Genomic DNA, 21,111 nt, shown 5'->3' with positions numbered 1-21,111 from the left:
AGGGCTCGCAGCAGGACACAGCCCACGAAGCAGAGGGACTGCAAAATCCGATTCCACACAGATCAGAGCGGCTGCTGGCCGGGCGCGGTTCTCATGCCTGTACTCCCAGCACCTTGGGAGACCAAGGAGGGAGGATTGCCTCAGCCCCGGAGTTCAGTACCAGCCTGGGCAACATAGCAAGACCCCATCTCTACAAAAAATATAAAATGTAGCTGGACGTGGTGGCACGTGCACCTGTAGTCCCAACTACTCGGGAGGTTGAAGGCGTGGCAGGTGTGAGTATGGCAGGCGGAGGTTGCAGTGAGCCAAGACCACACCACTGCACTCCAGCTTGGGCGACAGAGTGAGACCCTGTCTTTAAAAAAAAAAAAAAAAAAATGTTGGGCGCAGTGGCTCACGCCTGTAATCCCAGCACTTTGGGAGGCTGAGGCAGGTGTATCACCTGAGGTCAGGAGTTGCAGACCAGCCTGGCCAACATGGTGAAACCCCGTCTCTACTTAATACAAAATATTAGCTGGGCGTGGTGGTGCACGCCTGTAATCCCAGCTACTTGGGAGGCTGAGGCAGGAGAATTGCTTGAACCCAGGAGGTGGAGGTTGCAGTGAGCTGAGATTGAGCTATTGCACTCCAGCCTGGGCAACAAGAGCTAAACTCTGTCCAAAAAAGAAAAAAAAAGTGGCTGCCACAGAAGATGGGAACGGTGGTGGAGAGAGGAGGCCACATCTCAGTGGCCTACAGTCATGTCTGCTGGACGCCAGGGGCAGAGGGACCAGGCAGGTCCTGCCCTCATAGGGCTTGGGGTTTGGTTGGGGAGATACTCACAGAGCTCTCCTGGGACACTGGATGTGAGGGCTGGGTCATTCTCTGGGATGGGGCTGTCCTGGGCACTGCGGAGTACTGAGCAGTGTCCCGGGCCTCCACCCACTCCGGGCCAGGAGCACCCCCCAGTTATGACAACCACAGATGTCCCCAGACATGGCCCCGGGTGTGGGATGGACAGGTGTCGTATAGCAGTGCTGAGATTGTGCCCTGGTCACAGCAGCACCCTGACAGTGGGGGCAGGCCTGAGCCTTCACTTTGGTACCTGTTCAGTCTTCACAGCGGCCTTGGAGGAGGGAGGTGGGCTTCCCCCATTTCCAGCTGAGGAAATAGGCTCCTAGGTTGCGGGGCAGCCTTCCCCAGTGCAGCCACGAAGGTGTGGAGCCAAGTTCCACCTGGCCTGGCCCCAGGGACGGTGCTGGCTGGCACTGGCTGGCACTAGGCCACCAGCTGGGCTTTGGTTTGCAGCGGTGGTGGTATTTCCCATGGATGGCAAAGGAGGAGCTGGGGCCCCAACCAGGGTGTAGCTGCAGGGAGTGCGGGAGCCAAGGCCAGGCACAGCTCCCCCTCAGACCATTCTGGCGTTTGTAGGGTCTTCGCTGGCCTGGCGGGGGAGCAGGTGAGCGCACCAGCCTGTGGCGTGAGTGGAGCGTGCAGGGCCCCGGCCCAGCGGGTCTGGGTCCTGGTGGTTTCAGGATGGCTGCTGCACGTGTGGCCTCACTAACCGCGCTGGGCAGGGGACGCGTGGGCATGGTGCCGGGGGACAACTCCCCAGGCTGTACCTGAGACCCCGTGGCCCTACCTGGGCATGCGGTGTGCGTGTGTGTGCACGTACGTGTGTGTGCATGTGTGTGTCCATGCGCACGTGTGTGTAGGGGGTATGTGCCCGGGCCTCCTAGCTGGGACTCCGCAGCAGTGCCTGGGCCTGGGTTTGAGGCTGGGGGTGATGGAGGGATGTCAGGACGGAGATTCCCGGGTGCCAGGCCCCACTCCGAGAGCTTGGCCAAGTTGCCACCCACAGGAGCAGATGGAGTCCCCAGCCCTGCCTGCCCCGAGTCCCAGCTCTACGGGATGCTGATGGTACCCTCGGCCTCTCTCCCCAGGATGGGCGGGATCCCCGCGGTGAACGGCCGCGGGGAGCGGCTGCTGCTGCACATTGGCATCATCGACATCCTGCAGTCCTACAGGTGGGTGCCCGGGTCTGCGGTCCCACAGGTGGGTGCCCGGGTCTGCGGTCCCACAGGTGGACGCCCCGGGTCTGCGGCCCCACAGGTGGGTGCCCGGGTCTGCGGTCCCACAGGTGGACGCCCCGGGTCTGCGGCCCCACAGGTGGGTGCCTGGGTCTGCAGTCCCACAGGTGGGTGCCCGGGTCTGCAGTCCCACAGGTGGGTGGGTGCCCCCAGGACACCCATGCACAGAGGTGCTTGCCTGTGGAAACAGCCGCACCAGCAGCTCTCGGGGCTTCCTCAACCTGGGAAGCTCTTGCTTGGCTGCCCGTTCTTGATCCCTAAAGGGAAGGTGTTTGGTCGCCTTGAAAATCCAGAGTGAGTTGGGCATAGTGGTCCACACCTGTAATCTAGCACTGTGGGAGGCCGAGGCAGGAGGATTGCTTGAGCCTAGGAGTTTGAGACCAGCCTGGGCAACATAGCAAGACCCCATCTCTACAAAATATCAAAAAATTAGCTGAGCGTCATGGTGCTCCTGCAGTCCCAGCTACTCAGGAGGCCGAGGCAGGAGGATTCCTCGGGCCCAGGAGTTCAGGGCTGCAGCAGTGAGCTATGATGGCCGCGCTGCACTCCCGGCTGGGTGACAGAGCAAGACCCTGTCTCAAAAAAAAAAAGAAAAAAGAAAATCCAAGGAGTGGGTTTGAGGCCTCACTTTGGGGCTCGAATATTTGTTTTTTGGTTTTTCATTTGTTTGTTTTGAGACAAAGTCTCGCTCTGTCACTCAGGCCGAAGAGCAGTGGTGCGATCTTGGCTCACTGCAACCTCTGCCTTCTGAGTCGACCCTATTCTCCTGCCCCAGCCTCCCCAGTAGCTGGGATTACTGGCACGCGCCACCACGCCCGGCTAATTTTTGTATTTTTAGTAGAGATGGGGTTTTCACCATGTTGGCCAGGCTGGTCTTGAACTCCTGATCTCATGTGATCTGCCTGCCTCGGCCTCCCAAAGTGCTGGGATTACAGGTATGAGCCACCGTGCTCAGCTGGGGCTCTAGAATGTTTAAAAACAGTCACCCCCTCGGTACTATGCACATTGGGACCAGATGGTTCTCTGGGGTGGGGCCATCCTGGGCCCTGCAGGGTACTGAGCAGAGAGCCTCCACCCACTTCCTGCCGGGAGCACCTGCCACCCTGAGTTTTGACAGCCACGACTGCTCGAGGCCATGGCCCAGTGTCCTGGGGGGTGCACAGTGGCCCCTGAGTGAGACGGCCTGGCATGGGCTTGGCTGATGTCAGCTGCCACTCCGGTGCTCTCTCCACAGGTTCATCAAGAAACTGGAGCACACCTGGAAGGCCCTCGTCCACGATGGGGTGAGCACCTGTACCCTCCTCCCATCCCTCCTCCCATCCCACCTCCTCCTGTGAGCGCCTGCACCCTCCTCCCATCCCTCCTCCCTCTGTAAGCACCTGCACCCTCTTCCCATCCCTCCTCCCTCTGTGAGCGCCTGCACCCTCCTCCCATCCCTCCTCCCTCTGTGAGCGCCTGCACCCTCCTCCCATCCCTCCTCCCATCCCATCTCCTCCTGAGCGCCTGCACCCTCTTCCTATCCCTCCCTCTGTGAGCGCCTGCACCCTCCTCCCATCCCCCCTCCCTCTGTGAGCGCCTGCACCCTCCTCCCATCCCCCCTCCCTCTGTGAGCGCCTGCACCCTCCTCCCATCCCCCCTCCCTCTGTGAGCGCCTGCACCCTCCTCCCATCCCCCCTCCCTCTGTGAGCGCCTGCACCCTCCTCCCATCCCTCCTCCCTCTGTGAGCGCCTGCACCCTCCTCCCATCCCCCCTCCCTCTGTGAGCGCCTGCACCCTCCTCCTTTCCCTCCTCCCTCTGTGAGCGCCTGCACCCTCCTCCCATCCCTCTTCCCATCCCACCTCCTCCTGTGAGCGCCTGCACCCTCCTCCCATCCCCCTTCCTCTGTGAGCGCCTGCACCCTCCTCCCATCCCCCTCCCTCTGTGAGCGTCTGCACCCTCCTCCCATCCCTCCTCCCATCCCACCTCCTCCTGTGAGCGCCTGCACCCTCCTCCCATCCCCCTCCCTCTGTGAGCACCTGCACCCTCCTCCCATCCTTCCTCCCTCTCTGAGTGCCTGCACCCTCCTCCCATCCTTCCTCCCTCTCTGAGCGCCTGCACCTTCCTCCCATCCTTCCTCCCTCTCTTGAGCGCCTGCACCCTCCTCCCATCCTTCCTCCCTCTCTGAGCGCCTGCACCCTCCTCCCATCCTTCCTCCCTCTGTGAGCGCCTGCACCCTCCTCCCATCCCCCCTCCCTCTGTGAGCGCCTGCACCCTCCTCCCATCTCTCCTCTCTCTCTGAGCGCCTGCACCCTCCTCCCATCCTTCCTCCCTGTGAGCGCCTGCACCCTCCTCCCATCCCTCCTCCCTCTGTGAGCGCCTGCATCCTCCTCCCATCCCTCCTCCCTCTGTGAGTGCCTGCACCCCTCCTCCCATCCTTCCTCCCTCTGTCCTCCTGTCTGTCGTCCCAGCCTTCCTCCCATCTGTCACTCCACAAACGCAGACTACCTCCTGGGGCCAGGCACTGAGGACTAACGTCTGTGTGACCACAGCCTGTAGAACCCAAGATCCCAACAGGCACCCCCATTTTTCAAAAGAGCGTGTAGAAGGTCCAGGCAGGAGCTTCCAGAATAAGCCTTGAGTGGGTCAGGATGGCGGCTGGCAGAGGCCTCTGGGGATGTCTTAAACCTTGCCAAGGCCCGGAACTTGCTGCCCAGGGCAGATAGGAGCACTGTCTCGGCTCTGACGAGGCTGGCCAGGGTGTCCTGTGCTGCTGCCCCACGTCCCTGGGGTTGTCCTTGTCCCCTGGCCCAGAGTGGCCAGGCACCACCTCCCACTGCAGCCTGCGGGGGAGTCGTTCACAGTCCTGGTACGTGGCCACTCCTCACCCAAGGAGGCTGGGAAAGGAGGTTGCATTCTGGGAGGCCGAGGGTCACATCCCAGCAGGGCCCCAGCCAGGCCATCCTGCCTCAACCTCCCCTGCAAGTCCATGTGGGCCACTGCGCCTGGCCGGAATACTTTATTCAGCTGGGTTAAAAAGTCAAAAATGCTAACAGGTCTCTAGTGGAAAAGCCTCTACCCATTCCCTGGCACCCAGTCTCCCTCCCCAGAGGGAGCCACTGTTCCCTGTTCCATGCGTCCCTCCCAGGAAGCCTCGGTGCCATGGACCCATCTCGAGCCTTTTCACACGGAAGGTGCCCCCCACACACATACAGCGTCTGTCCGGGGCTGTCCCCAGCTGTTGGTTGATGCACCCTCTGCCCCCCGGGAACCCCCCCCAACTCTCTTCCAGGACACGGTATCCGTCCACCGCCCCAGCTTCTATGCCGAGCGCTTTTTCAAGTTCATGAGCAACACGGTCTTTCGGAAGAACTCCTGTAAGCCACCTGAGCCCCGCAGGGCGGGAGGGACCCTGGAGAAGGCCCAGAGTGCCACGGGGCGGGAGGGGTTCTGGGGGAGGCCGAGAGCCCCCTGGCAGGGCAGTAAACTCAGAGCCCCTGTGCCCCCCTCAGACCGGGCCTCATCCAGAGGTAGGGTAGTCAGGACATTTGCTCCGCACAGCAGTAGAGCACAGGTCTGGAGCCACGGCCAGAGCCTGAATCCTAGCCTGGCCTCGTCCCGCCCATGTGGCCTTGAGCAGGCACCTCCCTCTGTGCCTTGGTTTCCCCATTGGCACAGCACTGTGAGAGTACAGTGTTTATATATGGGATGGGTGGGCCTGACCCAGCAGGCAGCTTACAGTGTGTGGGGCTGTCCACAGCATCACCATCGCCAAGGAATCGCATCCCGGGCAGGGGAACCTGGGAGGCTGGCCCAGCAGGGTATGGTCGGGAAGGTCCCAGGGCAAACAATGGTGGGGAAGGTGGGGACTCGGGGTTCACCCACAGGGTGCCCGGGGGAGGTCCCCATCTCTCAGGGCTCAGCTTCCCCTCATGGGCCACTGTAGCATCTGGAGGCAGATTCAGGGTTCCAGGCTCCTGCGCAGACCTCAGCCCATGGCCCACCTGCTGCCAGATGGATTCCCCCCTGGGGTCTGTTTCTCAGCCACCCTCCCCACCAGAAGGCTCCCGGGCTCCCCAGCATCCTGCACAGGCCTGGCCCACAGAGGTGCTTGGGAAGTGTCTGGGGTGGGCACGAATGATCCGCGGGTCCGCACCCACGGGGGTTGCAGGGAGGCGGCAGGGACAGGCACGCCAGTGCCCAGCGCTTGCAGTCAGGCTGCTCTTCCCGGCCTGCACACTCGCTCCCGGCCTCGAGGTCAGGGACCCCCTCTCATCAACACCGTGCGAATTGGCAGACCCCACGTGTCAGGATCTGTCTCCAGAGAGCCAGCCGTTGAGCCTGTCCCCACACCCCACTCTCTGGGACTGATGCCACAGGATCATTCCCAGTCATCGAGGGCTGTTTGCCAGCCTTTGGTGACTGTAGGAAGCTGCACAAGGCAAACTGAGCACCTACTGTTTACCAGGAGCTGTGTGGTCATTCTGGGGGTAGAGGTCACAAGAGCTTGGTGAAGAGGCAGAGCTCACACAGCACTGAGGACAGGCCCGGCCCTGTGCGGGACATCACCCGCGCCACCTCACCCCACCGCTAAGGTCGGCCCCCAGGGCCCAGAGAGACCGAGCCACACAGCCAACGGGCGAGCCTGGATCTGCGCTCAGGCCCTACATGCTGAGCCACTGGCTTCTCTAACCACAACATCTGGTGCTCCCCAAGGCTGTCAGTGTCCGTCTGAAAATGGGGGCTCTGCCCGGGCTGGGCTGCACATAGAAGGGGTTGAAGCCTGCAGGCATCCCTGGCCAGCTCATTAGATGGGAGTCACCGGTCTGCAGGATCCCGGGAGGGGCAGGCACTGTGCCAGGTCCCAGTGTGTCTCCTAGAGACAGTCGGGTGGGCAGGACAGGGAACTCGGGCTCGCAGTCCCTCCCTAGGCAGACCCCGGTTTTCCACCAAGAGGCTGTGGTGCTTCCTGGCCTCAGGGACCGGTAGGGGCCTGGTGGGCCACAGGGACGGGGGGGTATATGTGGGCGGCGGCCCTGTCTGGGCTTTGCTATGAGCCCCCAGCAACCGCAAGCGCCAACCCCCACCCTTCCCTGCAGCCCTGAAGTCCTCGCCCTCCAAGAAGGGGCGCGGCGGAGCCTTGCTGGCTGTGAAACCCCTGGGGCCCACCGCTGCCTTCTCGGCCAGCCAGATCCCCAGCGAGCGGGACGAGGCCCAGTACGACCTGCGGGGGGCCCGCAGCTACCCCACGCTGGAGGACGAAGGTGAGGGGCGGAGGGCAGAGTGCGCTTGTGGGCGCTACGGGGGGTGCCAGCAGCAGCCCAGTGGGTGGGGCGCCGCCTCATCCTGAGTGCCCATCGCTCAGCCGCCCCCTCCGGATCTGCAGAGCCGCCTGCCCAGGGAGTGGGGGCTGCTGGGACGGCCCCAGGGAAGAGCCCAGGGGGAGCTGAGTGAAGGCTCCACCAGGCGCGGTGGTGACAGCTCCCGCCTTCTCTCACAGTCACTGTCATCTGAGGCGCACCAGGATGCCATCGAAGGCATGCAGCCCCCAGGCTAGGGAATGAAGGAAGGGACATAGCCGTGCAAGGGCCCTGGGGCAGGACTACACCTGCTGGGGGAACAAGGAATCCGTGTGGCCAAGCAGCGGGGAGGGGAAGACAGCGGGGAGGGAGGGTGGAGAGGGGACGGGCCAGGCGGCACAGGGCCCTCTGGGCTGTCTGGATTCTATTTTGAGAGCGGTCAGAAGCCTTTGTGTGAGGGGAACGTCGTCCTTCCCTGCCGTGTGGGGAGGTGGGAGTGTCTGGGAGGTGGGCGGGCACTGGGCTGTGGGCTCCCAGGGTGAGCCAAGCCTCAGGGAGAATCGACTGTGTGTTTGGGGGCCCGGAGGCTCCGCAAGGTGCCCACAGTCCTCTCCCCGCAGTCCGGCCGGACCTCCTGCCCTGCACGCCACCTTCTTTTGAAGAAGCCACTACAGCCTCCATTGCCACGACTCTGTCATCCACATCCCTCTCCATTCCTGAGCGGTCCCCCTCGGAGACGTCGGAGCAGCCGCGGTACAGGTGGGCGAGGCATCCGCTGTGTGTGGGGGCGGGGCATCCGCTGTGCGTGGGGGCGGGGCATCCGCTGTGCGTGGGGGCGGGGCATCCGCTGTGCATGTGGGCGGGGCATCCGGTGTGCATGTGGGTGGAGCATCGTATGTACAGAAGGACGGGGCATCAATGTGTAGGAGGGAGGGGCATATGCACAGGTAGGCAGGCGTTAGGCAGGGCAGGTAGACTGAGCAGGCGGGCCATCCTCTTTCTGGGTGTCACCTGTTTGCTGTGTCTCTACAGGCGGCGCACACAGTCCTCCGGACAGGATGGCAGGTGAGACCCAACCCCCTTCCCTCCCTGGGTCTCACCAGCTCCCCCTGCACAGCTCCCAGCTCCCTTTCCAGCCCCCCAGCCCCTCTGCTCTCTGCCCGTTCTCTCCTGGGGACAGATTTAAGATTCCAACACTCGGCCCTAGCACCACACACTATCTTCCAGCCACTTTGTTTTTCTTACAGCTAGAGCCAGGGCAGCTCTGGCCTGTGGATCCTTCCTTATTTCTTCTTCTATTAAGCTTTTTTTAACTTAAAACAAGATACAAGAGGGAACATCGTGAAATGCACCCCATTCCTGCCCATGGCCCATCTCCTCCCCCAGAGCAACCACTGGGACTGTGGGTTTTGTCTCTTGGAAGATACTTTCTGGGAACACAGCAGATGTGCACCAGGCTTGTGGTTCCCTTTTATTTTGACACAAATGGGCACACCCGTGCACGCTGCCCACACCTTGCTGTTGTCACTTGACTGACAGGGATCTCAGGGGCGGGTGCACACCGTTCCTGACACGCCTGTGCGCTGTCCTTCCATCCCATGGACTGCACCTGGCTTTAAGTGCCCAGCCCTTGGGGACATTTGCAAGGTTCCCGGGGTCTCGCTCTTGTGAACACCGGGGCAGTGGCGAGGTGTTGCTTTCCTTAACCATGTTTTAATCACTGCCGCCTGATGAAAGAAACCCCTTGGTGCCCTGGGTGGGATGTGACCCTCCCCTCGGTCTAGCGTGCCATTTGGAGAGACTACATGGCCCGGCCTGGCTGCCGGGACACGGAGTCACCTGTGTCAGGGCCTCGGCTGCCAGGTGCAGGCACTGCCTGGGGGGTAGGCAGGGTCTGTGGCACCCAAGCTGGCCGGGGCTGCCGTTCACTCATAACGTCCACAGAGCCTGCTACATCCCAGGCCCTGCCGGCACCATAGTCACCAAGGGACCCAGGTGGACAGTCCCTGGGCTGGGGGTGACAGCCAGAAAGAACAGGCCCAATCAGGAGGCTCCCAAGTCCCCTCTGGGACTGGCCCTGGAGTTCACTGGGCACTCCTGGGGGTAGGATGGGGGAAAGCGAGGAGGGAAACTGAGGCACAACCTTCCATTGCCTGCAGGCCGCAGGAGGAGCCACCCGCGGAAGAGGATCTGCAGCAGATTACAGTGCAGGTGGAGCCTGCGTGCAGCGTGGAGATCGTGGTCCCCAAAGAGGAGGACACAGGGTGAGCATGGCCTCGGGGGGAGGTTGGGGTGCCCACCTGCTGTGGGCCCGGAGGAGCTAAGAGCACCCCGAGGTTTCGTCATGAAGCAGTTTTTTGTTACTGGGTTGTATTCACAGATGGTGGATTTTCCTGTAAGTTTATTTTTTGATTGAAGGGAGTGGTTCTCAACTAGCCGGGGTGATCCTGGCCTCCAGGGGACACTGGGCAATGCCTGGGGACGTTTGTGGCTGTTAGAACTGGGGGGTGCTCCTGGCATGGAGCGGGTAGAGGCCAGGGATGCTGCTCAGCATCAGCCTGCAGTGCTCGGGATGGCCCCACCCCAGAGAAGGACCTGGTTCCAGTGTCCACAGGGCCCAGGCAAGAGACCCTGGGCTAAGGGTTGTGTAAGAGCATCTCTGAACTTCCAAGTGTTTAACAATTTTTTTTTTTTACCTTTTTAGTATTTATTTATTTTATTTTATTTATTTATTTTTTTAATTTTTTTTGTGAGACAATATTGCTCTGTTGCCCAGGCTGGAGACCAGTGGCTCAATCTCGGCTCACGGCAGCCTCCGTCTCCCGGGTTCAAGTGATTCTCCTGCCTCAGCCTCCTGAGTAGTTGGGACTATAGGCACCCACCACCACACATGGCTAATTTTTTTGTGTGTTTTCAGTAAAGACGGGGTTTCTCCCATCAGCCAGCTGGGCAGGCTGGTCTCAAACTCCTGACCTTGGCCGGGCACGGTGGCTCACGCCTGTAATCCCAGCACTTTGAGAGGCCGAGGAGGGCGGATCACGAGGTCAGGAGATCGAGACCATCCTGGCTAACACGGTGAAACCCCATCTCTACTAAAAAACAGCAAAACTTAGCCAGGCGTGGTGGTGGATGCCTGTCGTCCCAGCTACTTAGGAGGCTGAGGCAGGAGAACGGCGTGAACCCGGGAGGCGGAGTTTGCAGTGAGCTGAGATGGCGCCACCGCACTCCATCCTGGGCGACAGAGCAAGACTCCACCTCAAAAAAAAAAAAAAAAAAACTCCTGACCTCAAGTGATCTGCCCACCTTGGCCTTCCAAAGTACTGGGATTAATTTTATTGAGTTTCGTTTTGAAGCAAGAGGCTTAAAAGAAATATCTGTTTTTTTAAAAACACAGGACACAATAGTTCTGGCCCTTTTGGGGATATGGTGTCAGCTGCTGTTATTATTATTTTCTTTGAGACAGAATCTCGTTCCGTTGCCCAGGCTGGAGTGCAGTGGCACGATTTCGGCTCACTGCAACCTCCACCTCCTGGGTTCAAGTGATTCTCCTGCCTCAGCCTCCCGAGTAGCTGGGATTACAGGAGTGCACCACCACGCCTGGCTAATTTTTTTGTATTTTTAGTAGAGATGGGGTTTCACCATGTTGACCAGGCTGGTCTCGAACTCCTGACCTCAGGTGATCCTCCCGCCTCGGCCTCCCACAGTGCTAGAATGACAGGCGTGAGCCCCGTGGCGGCCCCTGTATGTTTTTACTTTTTTGTCGTTTGTCTGGTGTGTATAATCCCATGCTTGCATTGTTACCAAATTCTTCTTGCCTTTCTAATGATTTTTGCTGAGATGCTTTTTTATTTTTGTTCCAAGAGAGCTTTTTTAGCACTCACAGCAGTGCAGACCCAAAACTAAAGCCCTGGGGGTTTATCTTCCACCCAGTGCTCCTGCCACTGTCGACTCCTTGCCATTGCCAAACTTTGCACCATGAAATTTCAGGCTTTGCTAAAAGGAACTGAACCTCCGACGTGGCAGGAGGGCATGTTTAGCCTCATTCCTGGGATGAACACTATGCACCGTGTGGCCATAGCCAAGGCCAAGGCCGTTCCTCACCTCCTCTCTGTGCCTCCGTTTCCACAAATGCAACACAGGGGCAGTAGCCGCACCCTCTCCATCCCCCATGATAGACTCAGTGGGTTAATCACGGGAGCCAGCCCTGGCATGTAGTAAGTGCTCAGTGAAAAGGAAAAAGAGGCTAGGCTCAGAGGCTTCCGTCTGTGATCCCTCCTAACTAAAGGAGGCTGAGGCAGGAGGATCGCTTGACCCCATGAGTTGGAGACCAGCCTGGGCAACATAGTGAGACCCCATCTCTAAAAAAAAAAAAAAAAAAATTAGTTGGGTGTAGCAGTGCACACCTATAGTCTCAGCTACTTGGGAGACCAAGGTTGGAGGATCGCTTGAGCCCAGGAGGTGGAGGCTGCAGTGAGCCGTGATTACACCATGCATGCCAGCCTGGCTGTGGAGCCAGAGCCTGTCTGAAAAAAACAAATCAATAAAAGAAGGAAGCAGCTCTGATCCCAGTGGCTAGGTGCCGTCTCTCCCCACTTGACAGATGAGGACACTGAGGCTCAGAGGAGGAACAGGCCCTCCCAGGGTGGCACAGCTGGTGAGGGTGAGGCCAGCACCTGCCCACAGGTGTGTGTCTGAGCTGGGAGTGGCAGGGCCGAGCTGTCAGTGGGCTGGCAGGTCACTCCTGGGGCCAGCATGGGGGGCTTCTTGGGGAGGTTTGTTCTGATTTGCGTTAAATGGCAGCGCAGGAGCGCGTGGCCTGTGGTCAGCTGCCTGGGTTTTCGTCTCAGTGATGACCATGTGAAGCCCCTGCCTGGGTCCTGAGTGGGGGCGCGGGGAGTCTCCGTGTGGGGGCTGAGGGTCAAGACCCTCTGTCTACCCCTGTCCCCAGGGTGGAGGCTTCCCCGGCCGGTGCCTCTGCCGCTGTTGAAGCAGAAACTGCCAGCCAGGCCTCAGACGAGGAGGGCGCACCTGCCAGCCAGGCCTCGGACGAGGAGGACGCGCCCGCCACCGACATCTACTTTGTAAGTGCCCCGGGCTCCTCCTGCTGCCGGCTTGTCATCCGGACTCTCTGTCACACACGCTCCACCGTGTACACACCACATACACACACCCGTACACAGGCATGTGAGTGTGCCCTGTCGACCCACCCACATGCTCTCTCACCAGCCAGCACTCTCACGACACGCCCACATGCACCCACCAGCCACGTTCACACCCACCTTCTCTTCCTGGTCTAACCCCACGGGCTGGGAAGCTCCTCTAAACCAGGCCTTTCTGAGGCCCCAGAGCTGCCCCTGTCCCCCTTCCCGGCCTCATGCCCACGGCACCTTCTGTGCCACCCATCTCCCTGGAAGTCGTCCGGAGTCCTCAGACTCTTGGCCCCTCGGGAGGCCCCGGCACAGGCTGAGGTCTGGTGTCCTTGACAGCCTAGACGTCCAGACAGGGCTGTGGCGGCAGGACCTTCTCCCTGTTGCCGTGGGCGTGGCCAGGTGGGCTCATCCTTGAGGAGGGCCAGGGGACCGGGCAGTGGCAGGAGGGCTTCACGCTCCCACGCCGTGGGCTGGGGACTCGTGGCTGCTACTGGGCAGGGCTGGGTCTGCCCGGCCCTGGGGACCTGAGATCCCTGCTCCCCCTTGGCAGGGTCTGGGTGAGGTGGTTGCCAGGCAGCCAGTGAGGCCTGGGATGTCCAGGCAGCGTCTCCACTCCCCGGTGGTCCCACTCGGGTCAGGCAGCCCCAGGTCACAGGGAGGGCTGGAGGCTGCAGCCCACTTCCCAGATGGTTTGTTCTCACCCTGCACCCCCTGGGAAGGCGGGCTGGGCATGGGCACCAGGCCTTAGGGCCTGTTTTGGGGGCACCTCCTGGCTGCTTCATAACTAACTCCCCTGCTCTGTCTCCAGTGGCGCCTCTGGGGTCCCCATGCCCCCACCTGGCCCTGGAGAAGGGAGGGATGGGCCACGTGCCTGTGCCCCCCTCCCCACCCCACGTCGTCACCCCTTTTCCCGGGACTGGTTTGTGCGTGTCCTGGTCTCCGGATGGTATGGGGGGCCCGGGGGCCATGTTGTGCTGTGTGTCTGTGTCCTGATGCCCTGCCGGGTGGGCAGCAGAGAAGGGAGAAGGGTCCTCGGTCCTGCCCCTGCCCCGGCACCCCCCACCTTCTGCTTGGCCGTCAGCTATCCCCACCCGCTCCCCACCACCTCCCTCCGCCTCTCCCACCCGACCACAGGGGTGGCTGCCTCATCCGCTGTCCTCTGTTTTCCTTCCTCCTCCGGCTCGCCCGGCCCGCCCCGTCCAGTTCACGGATGGGAGGTACTGGATTTACTCTCCCCGCCATCGCCGACTGCGGGCCGTGACGCTGAGCGCCTCGGGGACTGTAAGTGACCAAGCCGGCCACCCTGGGGAGAAGGGGCGGTGCCCCTCAGGCAGCAGGGAGCCGCAGGTCCCCGGCTGGAAGCTCAGTGTCTGACATCCGTTGTTTTCCAGAAGGGCTTTGGGGAAATCACGGCTGCGGTTGAGGTCAGCCACGCTGGCCCCAGACCAGGCGCTGGGCTGCGTGCGTCACTGGGAATGTCATTCGGTCCCACATCGAACCAGGCGCTCCATAGGGCGGCACCATCACCAGGTGCACAGCTGAGGCCCAGGGTCTGCCTCGGACCCCGGCCGGACCCCAGCCAGCCCCTCTCTGCCCCTGGACCCAGCCCTCCCGTGTCAGGGTGTCTTGGGTGGACGCTTCTCACTCGTGCAGACCTGGCTGCCCCCTGGCCCCGCTGGCTGCACAGGGGAGGTTGCACAGGTCAGCAGAGGGGCTGCAGGGCCATGGAGCTGGGGAGGAGATGGTCTCTCCACACCCACCTCACAGATGGAGGCGCTGAGGCCTTGGCTCCTCTGGGGGCCTGGGAGACCACACGGTTTAGTCAAAATCCAGATCCCCAAGCTCTCAAGGAGGTCCCCCTGGGACGCCACATGGGCCCCACGTAGCCGTGAGATCCTCAGGGCCTGCTGTTGTCATTATGACCAATAAGCAAGGGGCCCAGAGAGGCTAAGAGACCTGCCCAGCGCCACACAGCCAGAACGGGGCGCAGACCCAAAGCAGGAGTGTCTCCTCGAGACAAAGCCCCCGCCGAGGCCACTGTGACTCCCCGCCCATCAGCAAACCTCTCTGAGCACCGCTGTGTGCCAGGCACTGTGGAGTGACCCCAAGAGGTGGAGCCCACTTCCCCAGCTGCTCCAGGCAGCTCCGTCCCACGGAGCCAGCGGGAAGCAGCCAGCACGAAGCTGTGCCCCGGAGATCGTCCGGGAGCTGCCCAGAGGGGCCTGCTGGGAGGGGGAGCACTGGAGAGACCCGGCAGCCCTGCCGGCCACCCCACCATAGGCAGGGAGCAGTTCGCAGAGGCCGCCTACGGAAGCGGGTGCTTGGACTTTGAAAAACACCTGACTTGAAGGGGCCGGCGTGGGGAGGGTGGTCTCGGCAGCAGAAGCAGAAGTATGGGGGCCAGAGGGGAGGCAGGGTAGCCGCTGAAAGCACCCCAAGGCCTGAGTGCTGAAGAGCCTGTGCCCTTGGTTCTGGTCTTCCTGGGGTCACCCGGTTCTGGGTCCCAGCTGCCACTGCCCCCCACTTCCCCTGTCTGCCCAGCTGGTGGCTGAGGGTGTCCCTCTCTGTCCCCCCAACTCCTGCAGGACAAGGAAGCCAGCTGTCCTGCCCTTTTTTTTCATTTTTTGAGACGGAGTCTTGCTCTGTCGCGCAGGCTGGAGTGCAATGGCATGATCTCAGCTCACTGCAACCTCCACCTCCCAGGTACAAGCAATTATCCTGCCTCAGCCTCCTGAGTAGCTGAGATTACAGGCGCCTGCCACCATGCCTGGCTAATTTTGAGTTTTTTGTTTGTTTGTTTTTTGAGACAGAGTCTCGCTCTGTCGCCCAGGCTGGAGTACAGTGGCACAATCTCGGCTCACTGCAAGTTCCGCCTCCCGGGTTCACGCCATTCTCCTGCTTTAGCCTCCCGAGTAGCTGGGACTACAGGCGCCCGCCATCACACCTGGCTAATTTTTTTGTATTTTTAGTAGATACGGGGTTTCACCGTGTTCACCAGGATGGTCTCAATCTGACCTCATGATCTGCCCGCCTCAGCATCCCAAAGTGCTAGGATTACAGGTATAAGCCACCGCGCCCAGCCTTGTTTGTTTTTTTCGAGACGTAGTCTCATTCTGTCACCCAGGCTGGAATGCAGTGGCTCAGTCTCAGCTCACTGCGACCTCTGGCCTGGGTTCAAGCGATTCTTCTGCCTCAGCCTCCCAAGTTGCTGGGATTACAGGCTCCTGCCACCATGCCCCAATAATTTTTTGTATTTTTAGTAGAGATGGGGTTTTACCATGTTGGCCAGGCTGGTCTCGAACTCCTGACCTCAGGTATCTGCCCGCCTCGGCCTCCCAAAGTTCTGGGATTACAGGCGTGAGCCACCATGCCCGGCCTTAATCTTTGTATTTTTAGTAGAGATGGGGTTGCCATGTTGGCCAGGCTGGTCTTGAACTCCTGACCTCAAGTGATCCACCTGCCTTGGCCTCCCAAAGTGCTGGGATGACAGGCGTGAGCTCCTGCACCTGGCCTGTATCCCCGTTTCTAATGCTGTAGCAGAAGGATACTGTCATCCCTGCCCAGGTGTGTGTGCGGTGCCGCCCAGGATGCCCCTCCCAGAGAGTGGCCCTGAGGTAGCTGCTGCCACCCTTCTCTCTGCGGGCCAGCTCTTTCAAGGCTTAGGTGGGGACCCTGTTTTGGCCCCACATTTTCAAGTCCCCATGGGAGCCATCAGTGCAGCCACCAAATCAGTACTGAGCACCCACGCAGGCTCCCCATGCCGGGCTCTCAAGGGACATTGGGTGGACCTGACCTGCCATTCCCGCATCAGGGATTCCAGGCTGCATTTGCTACCCTGGAGGAACAGGCAAGGCCTGCGCTGGCGTCCCGGCCCCTCAGTGCAGGAGTCAGTCCTACGCGATGCGGCCTCGCAGGGCAGGAGTGCGCTGCCCTCGGTGCCCAGGGGCCGGGAACAGGGGTCTGGTGGGAGCTGTAGGATCGGGCAGGGTGGAATGAGCACAGAGGTGGGCCCTTTAGAGGGAGCATGGAGGCAGGGCCTGAGGCAGGGAGAGGCAGTTCTCCTGCAGATGAGGTCTGGGCTCACCTGGAGCACAAGGGAAGCCCCTGCTGGCCCAGGCTGGGGAGCTGGGAGCTGGCAGAGGCATGGGTTGGCCTGGGCAGCGGGTGGGCAGCGTTGTCCTGACTGGAAGGACGAGCAGTGGGTCTTGGGGTGATGGACTGGGTTGTGGCTGTGACAAGTTTAGGGGCCGAGGGCTGCCAGGTGGACGTGGCCAGGCAGGTGTGTATTCAGACCTGGCACTTCAGGCCGAGGCCAGGCCTGGGGGAAATTCGCAAGTCATTTGTGCCGGGAGGGGCGTTGAAGGCTGGGGTGGTGACGGAGGCCCGAGAGAGAGGAGGACACAAGGAAGACAGGGAGCCCAGGCTGGAGCCCTGAGGAAGCAGCCTGGGGGCAGGAGAAGCAGGGGGAGCTTGAGGGGGCGGGGGCTCCTCAGGAGGCGGGGCGGAGGTGTTGGAGGAACGCTCCCTCCCTCCCTCCCTCCCTCCCTCCCCAGATCCCACCCAGACCTGGGACCCCTCACGCAGGCACAGCTGGGAAGAGCTGTCCGTGTCCCTGCACACGGCCCTGCCTGTGCCTAACCCTGAACTTGGCCCTCAGTCTGCCCCACTGCTCAGGGAGGTGTCTCCTGGCTCTCGCAGGGTGGGTGGTCCGAGCCTCAGTCTCTCCTAGCACGTCTGTGCCGGCAGAGGGGGCTGGCCCTGCCCACGGGCAGCCATATATTCAGGTCCTGAAAGGCTTCTGGGTTGGGAAGTAGGTCCGGCACCCCAACCTCCCAGGACCCCGGGGAGAGCTTTCAGGAGCCTGTGCGCTGGTGCCCGTGGCACAGGCGGGATTGGGGGCTGTGGAGGAGGAGGAGGAACACTGGGTGCTCCAGGTCGCGACCCCCACCCGCTTCCGCCGGCTCTGTCACCTGCTATCTCAGGCCCCGCCTCGACTGAACTAACCGCTTTCTGCCGCCCACCGCACCCCCCCCCCGCCAAGCTGAGCTAAGGCCCCAGGCCCGTCCAGGTTGGGAGCAAGTCCACCGGGTCAGAGAGGGCAGCTGGGCTGAGCCACCCCTCGTCCTCTGTGGGGGATTCGCCTCTTTTATGTTCTCCTGTCTCTTCCTTCCTCCCTCTGCCTCTCTTGCGCCTCCTCGCACCCTGCTCTTCTGCGCCCTCCTGCACGCGCGCCCACCTGCCAGCCCACCGATGAGAGGAGCTGGGTGTACTCCCCGCTCCACTATAGCGCCCAGGCCCCCCCGGCCTCCGACGGCGAGAGCGACACAGTAAGTGTGGCCCAGGTGCACCCGCCGGCCCCGTGGGCTCCAGAGTTCTACTGAGCGTGGTCCCCAGCCACTGGGATAGGCAGGGACTGAGGCCTGGGGCGGGAGGGCACAGGTGGCCCAGAGCTCCACCCTGGGCTCTCTGGCTCTGAGGTGGCCATGGGGTAAGTGTCTCAGGGCCTGTGTTGGCCCAAGGAAGCCAGTCCCTGGCAGGGGGCCTGGGGTGGGTCCTCGCCCCGCCCACCTTCACCTGTCCTCTTGCTCTTGCAGTAATTTCTATGCAGTCCCCGACCCAGAGCCGAGCTCCACTTCTGCTCCGGCTGCCCCTGAAGGCGCTGCCCACCCTGCTGAGGCCCAGAGCTCGGGAGATGCCCGCCTCGCCGCCCGCCTCGCCGCCCCACCGGACCTCGTCCTTCCCCTGCACGGATGCCGACGGCCGGGCCCCTCCCCGACAAGCCTCCCAGGGCCCCGGCACCCCCGTCGGCAGCCTGCCCCTGTGAGACCCACCCTCCCGAGCGGCAAGTCGCATTTGAGTCCTTACTCGGCACAGAGACGGAAGCACGTGTGTGCTGTTTTAGGAAAAGAACAAAAAAGACACAAACCAACCAACCAGAGGGAGAAGAGCCCCTGCCCACTGTACTCTTTGGTTCTCTGCTGTGCCTGCCTGTGTCCTGAGGAGGAAGCCAGGCTGTTCCTGGTGGCCTCTGGGGACCTGAGCCCCGGGGGCCCCATCGGCCTGCAGAGGGGACAGCTGGGGTCCCGAGCCGCTCTGCCTCCATCCACATGGGAAGCGGGAACCCTCCTGCCCTCAGCTTGGGTTTGGGGGCCTCAGTGCAGGACATCTGGCCTGAACATCGACTGTGGGGACAGCCCTCGCCCTGCCAAGTGCTGCGGCCACTCAGCAGCTGTCTTCCTGCCGCAGTGGGTCCCGACACCCACCTCCCAGGTGCCCCTCGAGCAAAAACCTCTGGCGCCTCCAATCCAGACCTACCACAGCTGGGGGGCCAGGCCTCCTCTCCCCCAGGCCTCCAGCCACGATGGCGGAGGTCAGGGCTGGGGACTTGTCCTTCTCTTCCGATGTGGGCCACTCAGCAACTGGCATGGAGGGCCCAGGCAACGGAGACACTTTCTCCATGGCAGGACAGAGCGGGAGGCCAGGCCTTGGGCCACAGGAGACCAGCTCAGGGCGGAAGGTCAGGCTCCCCGACCCCTCCGCCTGGAGGCATGGCCTAGGGGGCCAGGCCCGGCTCCACGGGAGTCTCCTTCAGGACTGGGGTGGATGTCCGCCGCCTCTTTCTTGTTTAAGTGATGTGATGTTTCCGAGGAGGGGAGAGAAGACTTTGTTTCCGGCTCATCACCCTCCAAGAGGGCAGCGCTCCCAGTGGTGGGACTCAGCCCAGACTGCCCTGGGGCAGCTTTCTGGGCCCGCTGCGCTCAGAGGGTGCTGGTTAGAGTCCAGAGCTCGGCAGAGTCGCCCACCCTGCCCTTCCCCAGGGCCCCTGAGAGGGGCTTATTGGTGGTGGCTGTGGGGATCCCCCACTCCCAATACATGCCCAGGATGGGAGGAGCTGCAGTGGAAGCTGCACCTTTGGGAAGAATTCCTCTCCAGCCCTGGCAGAGCCTGGTGTGGGGTCTGAGACGGCTGGAGAACCTCCTAGGCAGGGCTCTGTGTTTTGTCTGTTGCAACCTCCGTACAATGCCACGCCACCCGCTGTTCACGTCCCATCGGCCTCCTGCACAGCCCACACGCTGCGCCTGGAAGGCCCCTGCTGTAGAGAAGCCGGCCCCATCCCCAAGGCCCCCAGCAAGGACACACACTCCACGAGAGCAGCCCCTCCACTCACTCTGCCCAGGAGAGGGTCCGACCCTCCTCGGGAACCGGCCACCCACGTGGCTCCTAGCACCCATCAGGACAAGCCCACGTGGGGTCCTCCCTGTGTGCTCAGAGGGTCTGTCCAGCCCCAGGAAGCGACCTTGGCCTCAGTTCACAGCCTGGTGCTCATCTGCTGGCACCGGGCATCCACCCATCAGCCCCCGCCCTGTCCCTCCGAAGGACACCCAGCAGGCACCCCCCAGGGAGGCAGGGGCAAAGGTCAGAAGGGGTGTCTGGGACCTGGATGGCCAGCAGGGACAGGGGCATTGTCGTCATCTCAAAGGCCCAACCCCCAGAGGCCACACCGATCCTCCCAGGGAGCCCTCGAGTCGCCCTGCCCAGAGCCCTGGCACCAGAGACGCGGAGAGCCTGCGGGGCTGACTCGGAGCAGCAGGTGTGGCCCCGGGCGGGCAGCACCGCGTCCAGGGCAGCCTCCCTCCGCTGAGCGACACGGGACACCAGTGCCCGGCCGACGCTCCCTTGCAGGAGAAATGTGCAAACCTCTGTGGATACCATTTCATTTCCATTCTTGTGTTGTCTCCAAGGCCCCTTTGGAGATGTACTTGGTGTTGGTCGTGTTTTTTGGTTCCTTTTCAGAGAACTGTAAACCGAGGCTGATGTGCTCCACTGACTGTGCCGAGGGGCGGGGGCAGGAGGACAGCAAGACCTATTTATAATATTTAGCGAACTCGGTCTCCCTCAGATCCCCCGCGAGGGAGGCCGCTAGACCCACCCCACTGTCCCCCACGATAGAAGTCTGTAAATACCTTGGTGACCAGTGCCCACTTCCCCTCCTGGGTCACCTCTGATGGCCGCCGTCCACTGAGAATGTGGACAGTGTCCAAATTCCTGTACTGTAAAGACTAAAAGGCGTTTGCTCTGAGACTGACAAGGCGGAAACTTCCATGTGTCTCCTGCCAGGCTCTGTCCCCCTACGCCATCCCGACACGTCCCCGTTCCCCCGAAACCTGGCTCAGTGCAATACTCCCATTGCCATGGGGTCCTTCACCATGGTACTGTCTCCACAGCCCCTCAGTCCCCGCCCCAGGAGAGGCGCCTGCCACCTTCTCCTCGTCTCCGGTGGTTCAATCGCTCCGCCTGTCCCCACCCCAGTCCTATTTTTATGGCCGAACTGATTCTGAAACAAAATGAAACTGCAAACCTTGTGTGTCTTAACTCCCCCCGGGGATGCCACTCCATTCCTCCACCCCGTGGTCTGGTGCGTGACAATCCAAAGCGCTGCGCCTCGTGGTCGAGACGAGGGTGCTGTGTCCCTCAAACCCAGAGCGGTGGGCGCCTCTGAAACCATACAGCCACTCCTGGCCCCAAACACTGGTTTGCATCCCAGGTTCCTCGCCCACCTACCCCCTCCACACCCCGTCTTTTTAGAGATCTCTCTAATAAATCGGGTAATAAGCA

General features: G+C 61.7%; 1 protein-coding gene across 4 annotated transcripts in view; it reads left to right on the top strand.

The window, feature by feature from the left end:
- The window catches only part of PIP5K1C (phosphatidylinositol-4-phosphate 5-kinase type 1 gamma), a 70,986-nt gene extending 49,875 nt beyond the window's left edge, over positions 1 to 21,111 (top strand). The window contains exons 9-18 of one of the 4 annotated variants that reach the window (XM_024237659.3): positions 1,923 to 2,006; positions 3,304 to 3,352; positions 5,338 to 5,422; positions 7,145 to 7,309; positions 7,966 to 8,104; positions 8,378 to 8,410; positions 9,505 to 9,609; positions 12,294 to 12,426; positions 17,739 to 17,822; positions 18,090 to 21,111. In XM_024237659.3, coding sequence (XP_024093427.3) covers positions 1,923 to 2,006; positions 3,304 to 3,352; positions 5,338 to 5,422; positions 7,145 to 7,309; positions 7,966 to 8,104; positions 8,378 to 8,410; positions 9,505 to 9,609; positions 12,294 to 12,426; positions 17,739 to 17,822; positions 18,090 to 18,092 — 880 coding nt within the window. In that variant the 3' untranslated portion in view covers positions 18,093 to 21,111. The remainder of the gene's footprint in view (positions 1 to 1,922; positions 2,007 to 3,303; positions 3,353 to 5,337; positions 5,423 to 7,144; positions 7,310 to 7,965; positions 8,105 to 8,377; positions 8,411 to 9,504; positions 9,610 to 12,293; positions 12,427 to 17,738; positions 17,823 to 18,089) is intronic. The other 3 variants (XM_024237660.3, XM_054539342.2, XM_063719275.1) reach the window with 3 other exon arrangements.

Source organism: Pongo abelii, chromosome 20 (genome assembly GCF_028885655.2).
Source record: "Pongo abelii isolate AG06213 chromosome 20, NHGRI_mPonAbe1-v2.0_pri, whole genome shotgun sequence".
Classification (NCBI taxonomy): Eukaryota; Metazoa; Chordata; class Mammalia; order Primates; family Hominidae; genus Pongo; species Pongo abelii.
The sequence above is the reverse complement of the archived record's forward strand: the minus strand, read 5'-3'. Positions and strand labels throughout refer to the sequence as shown.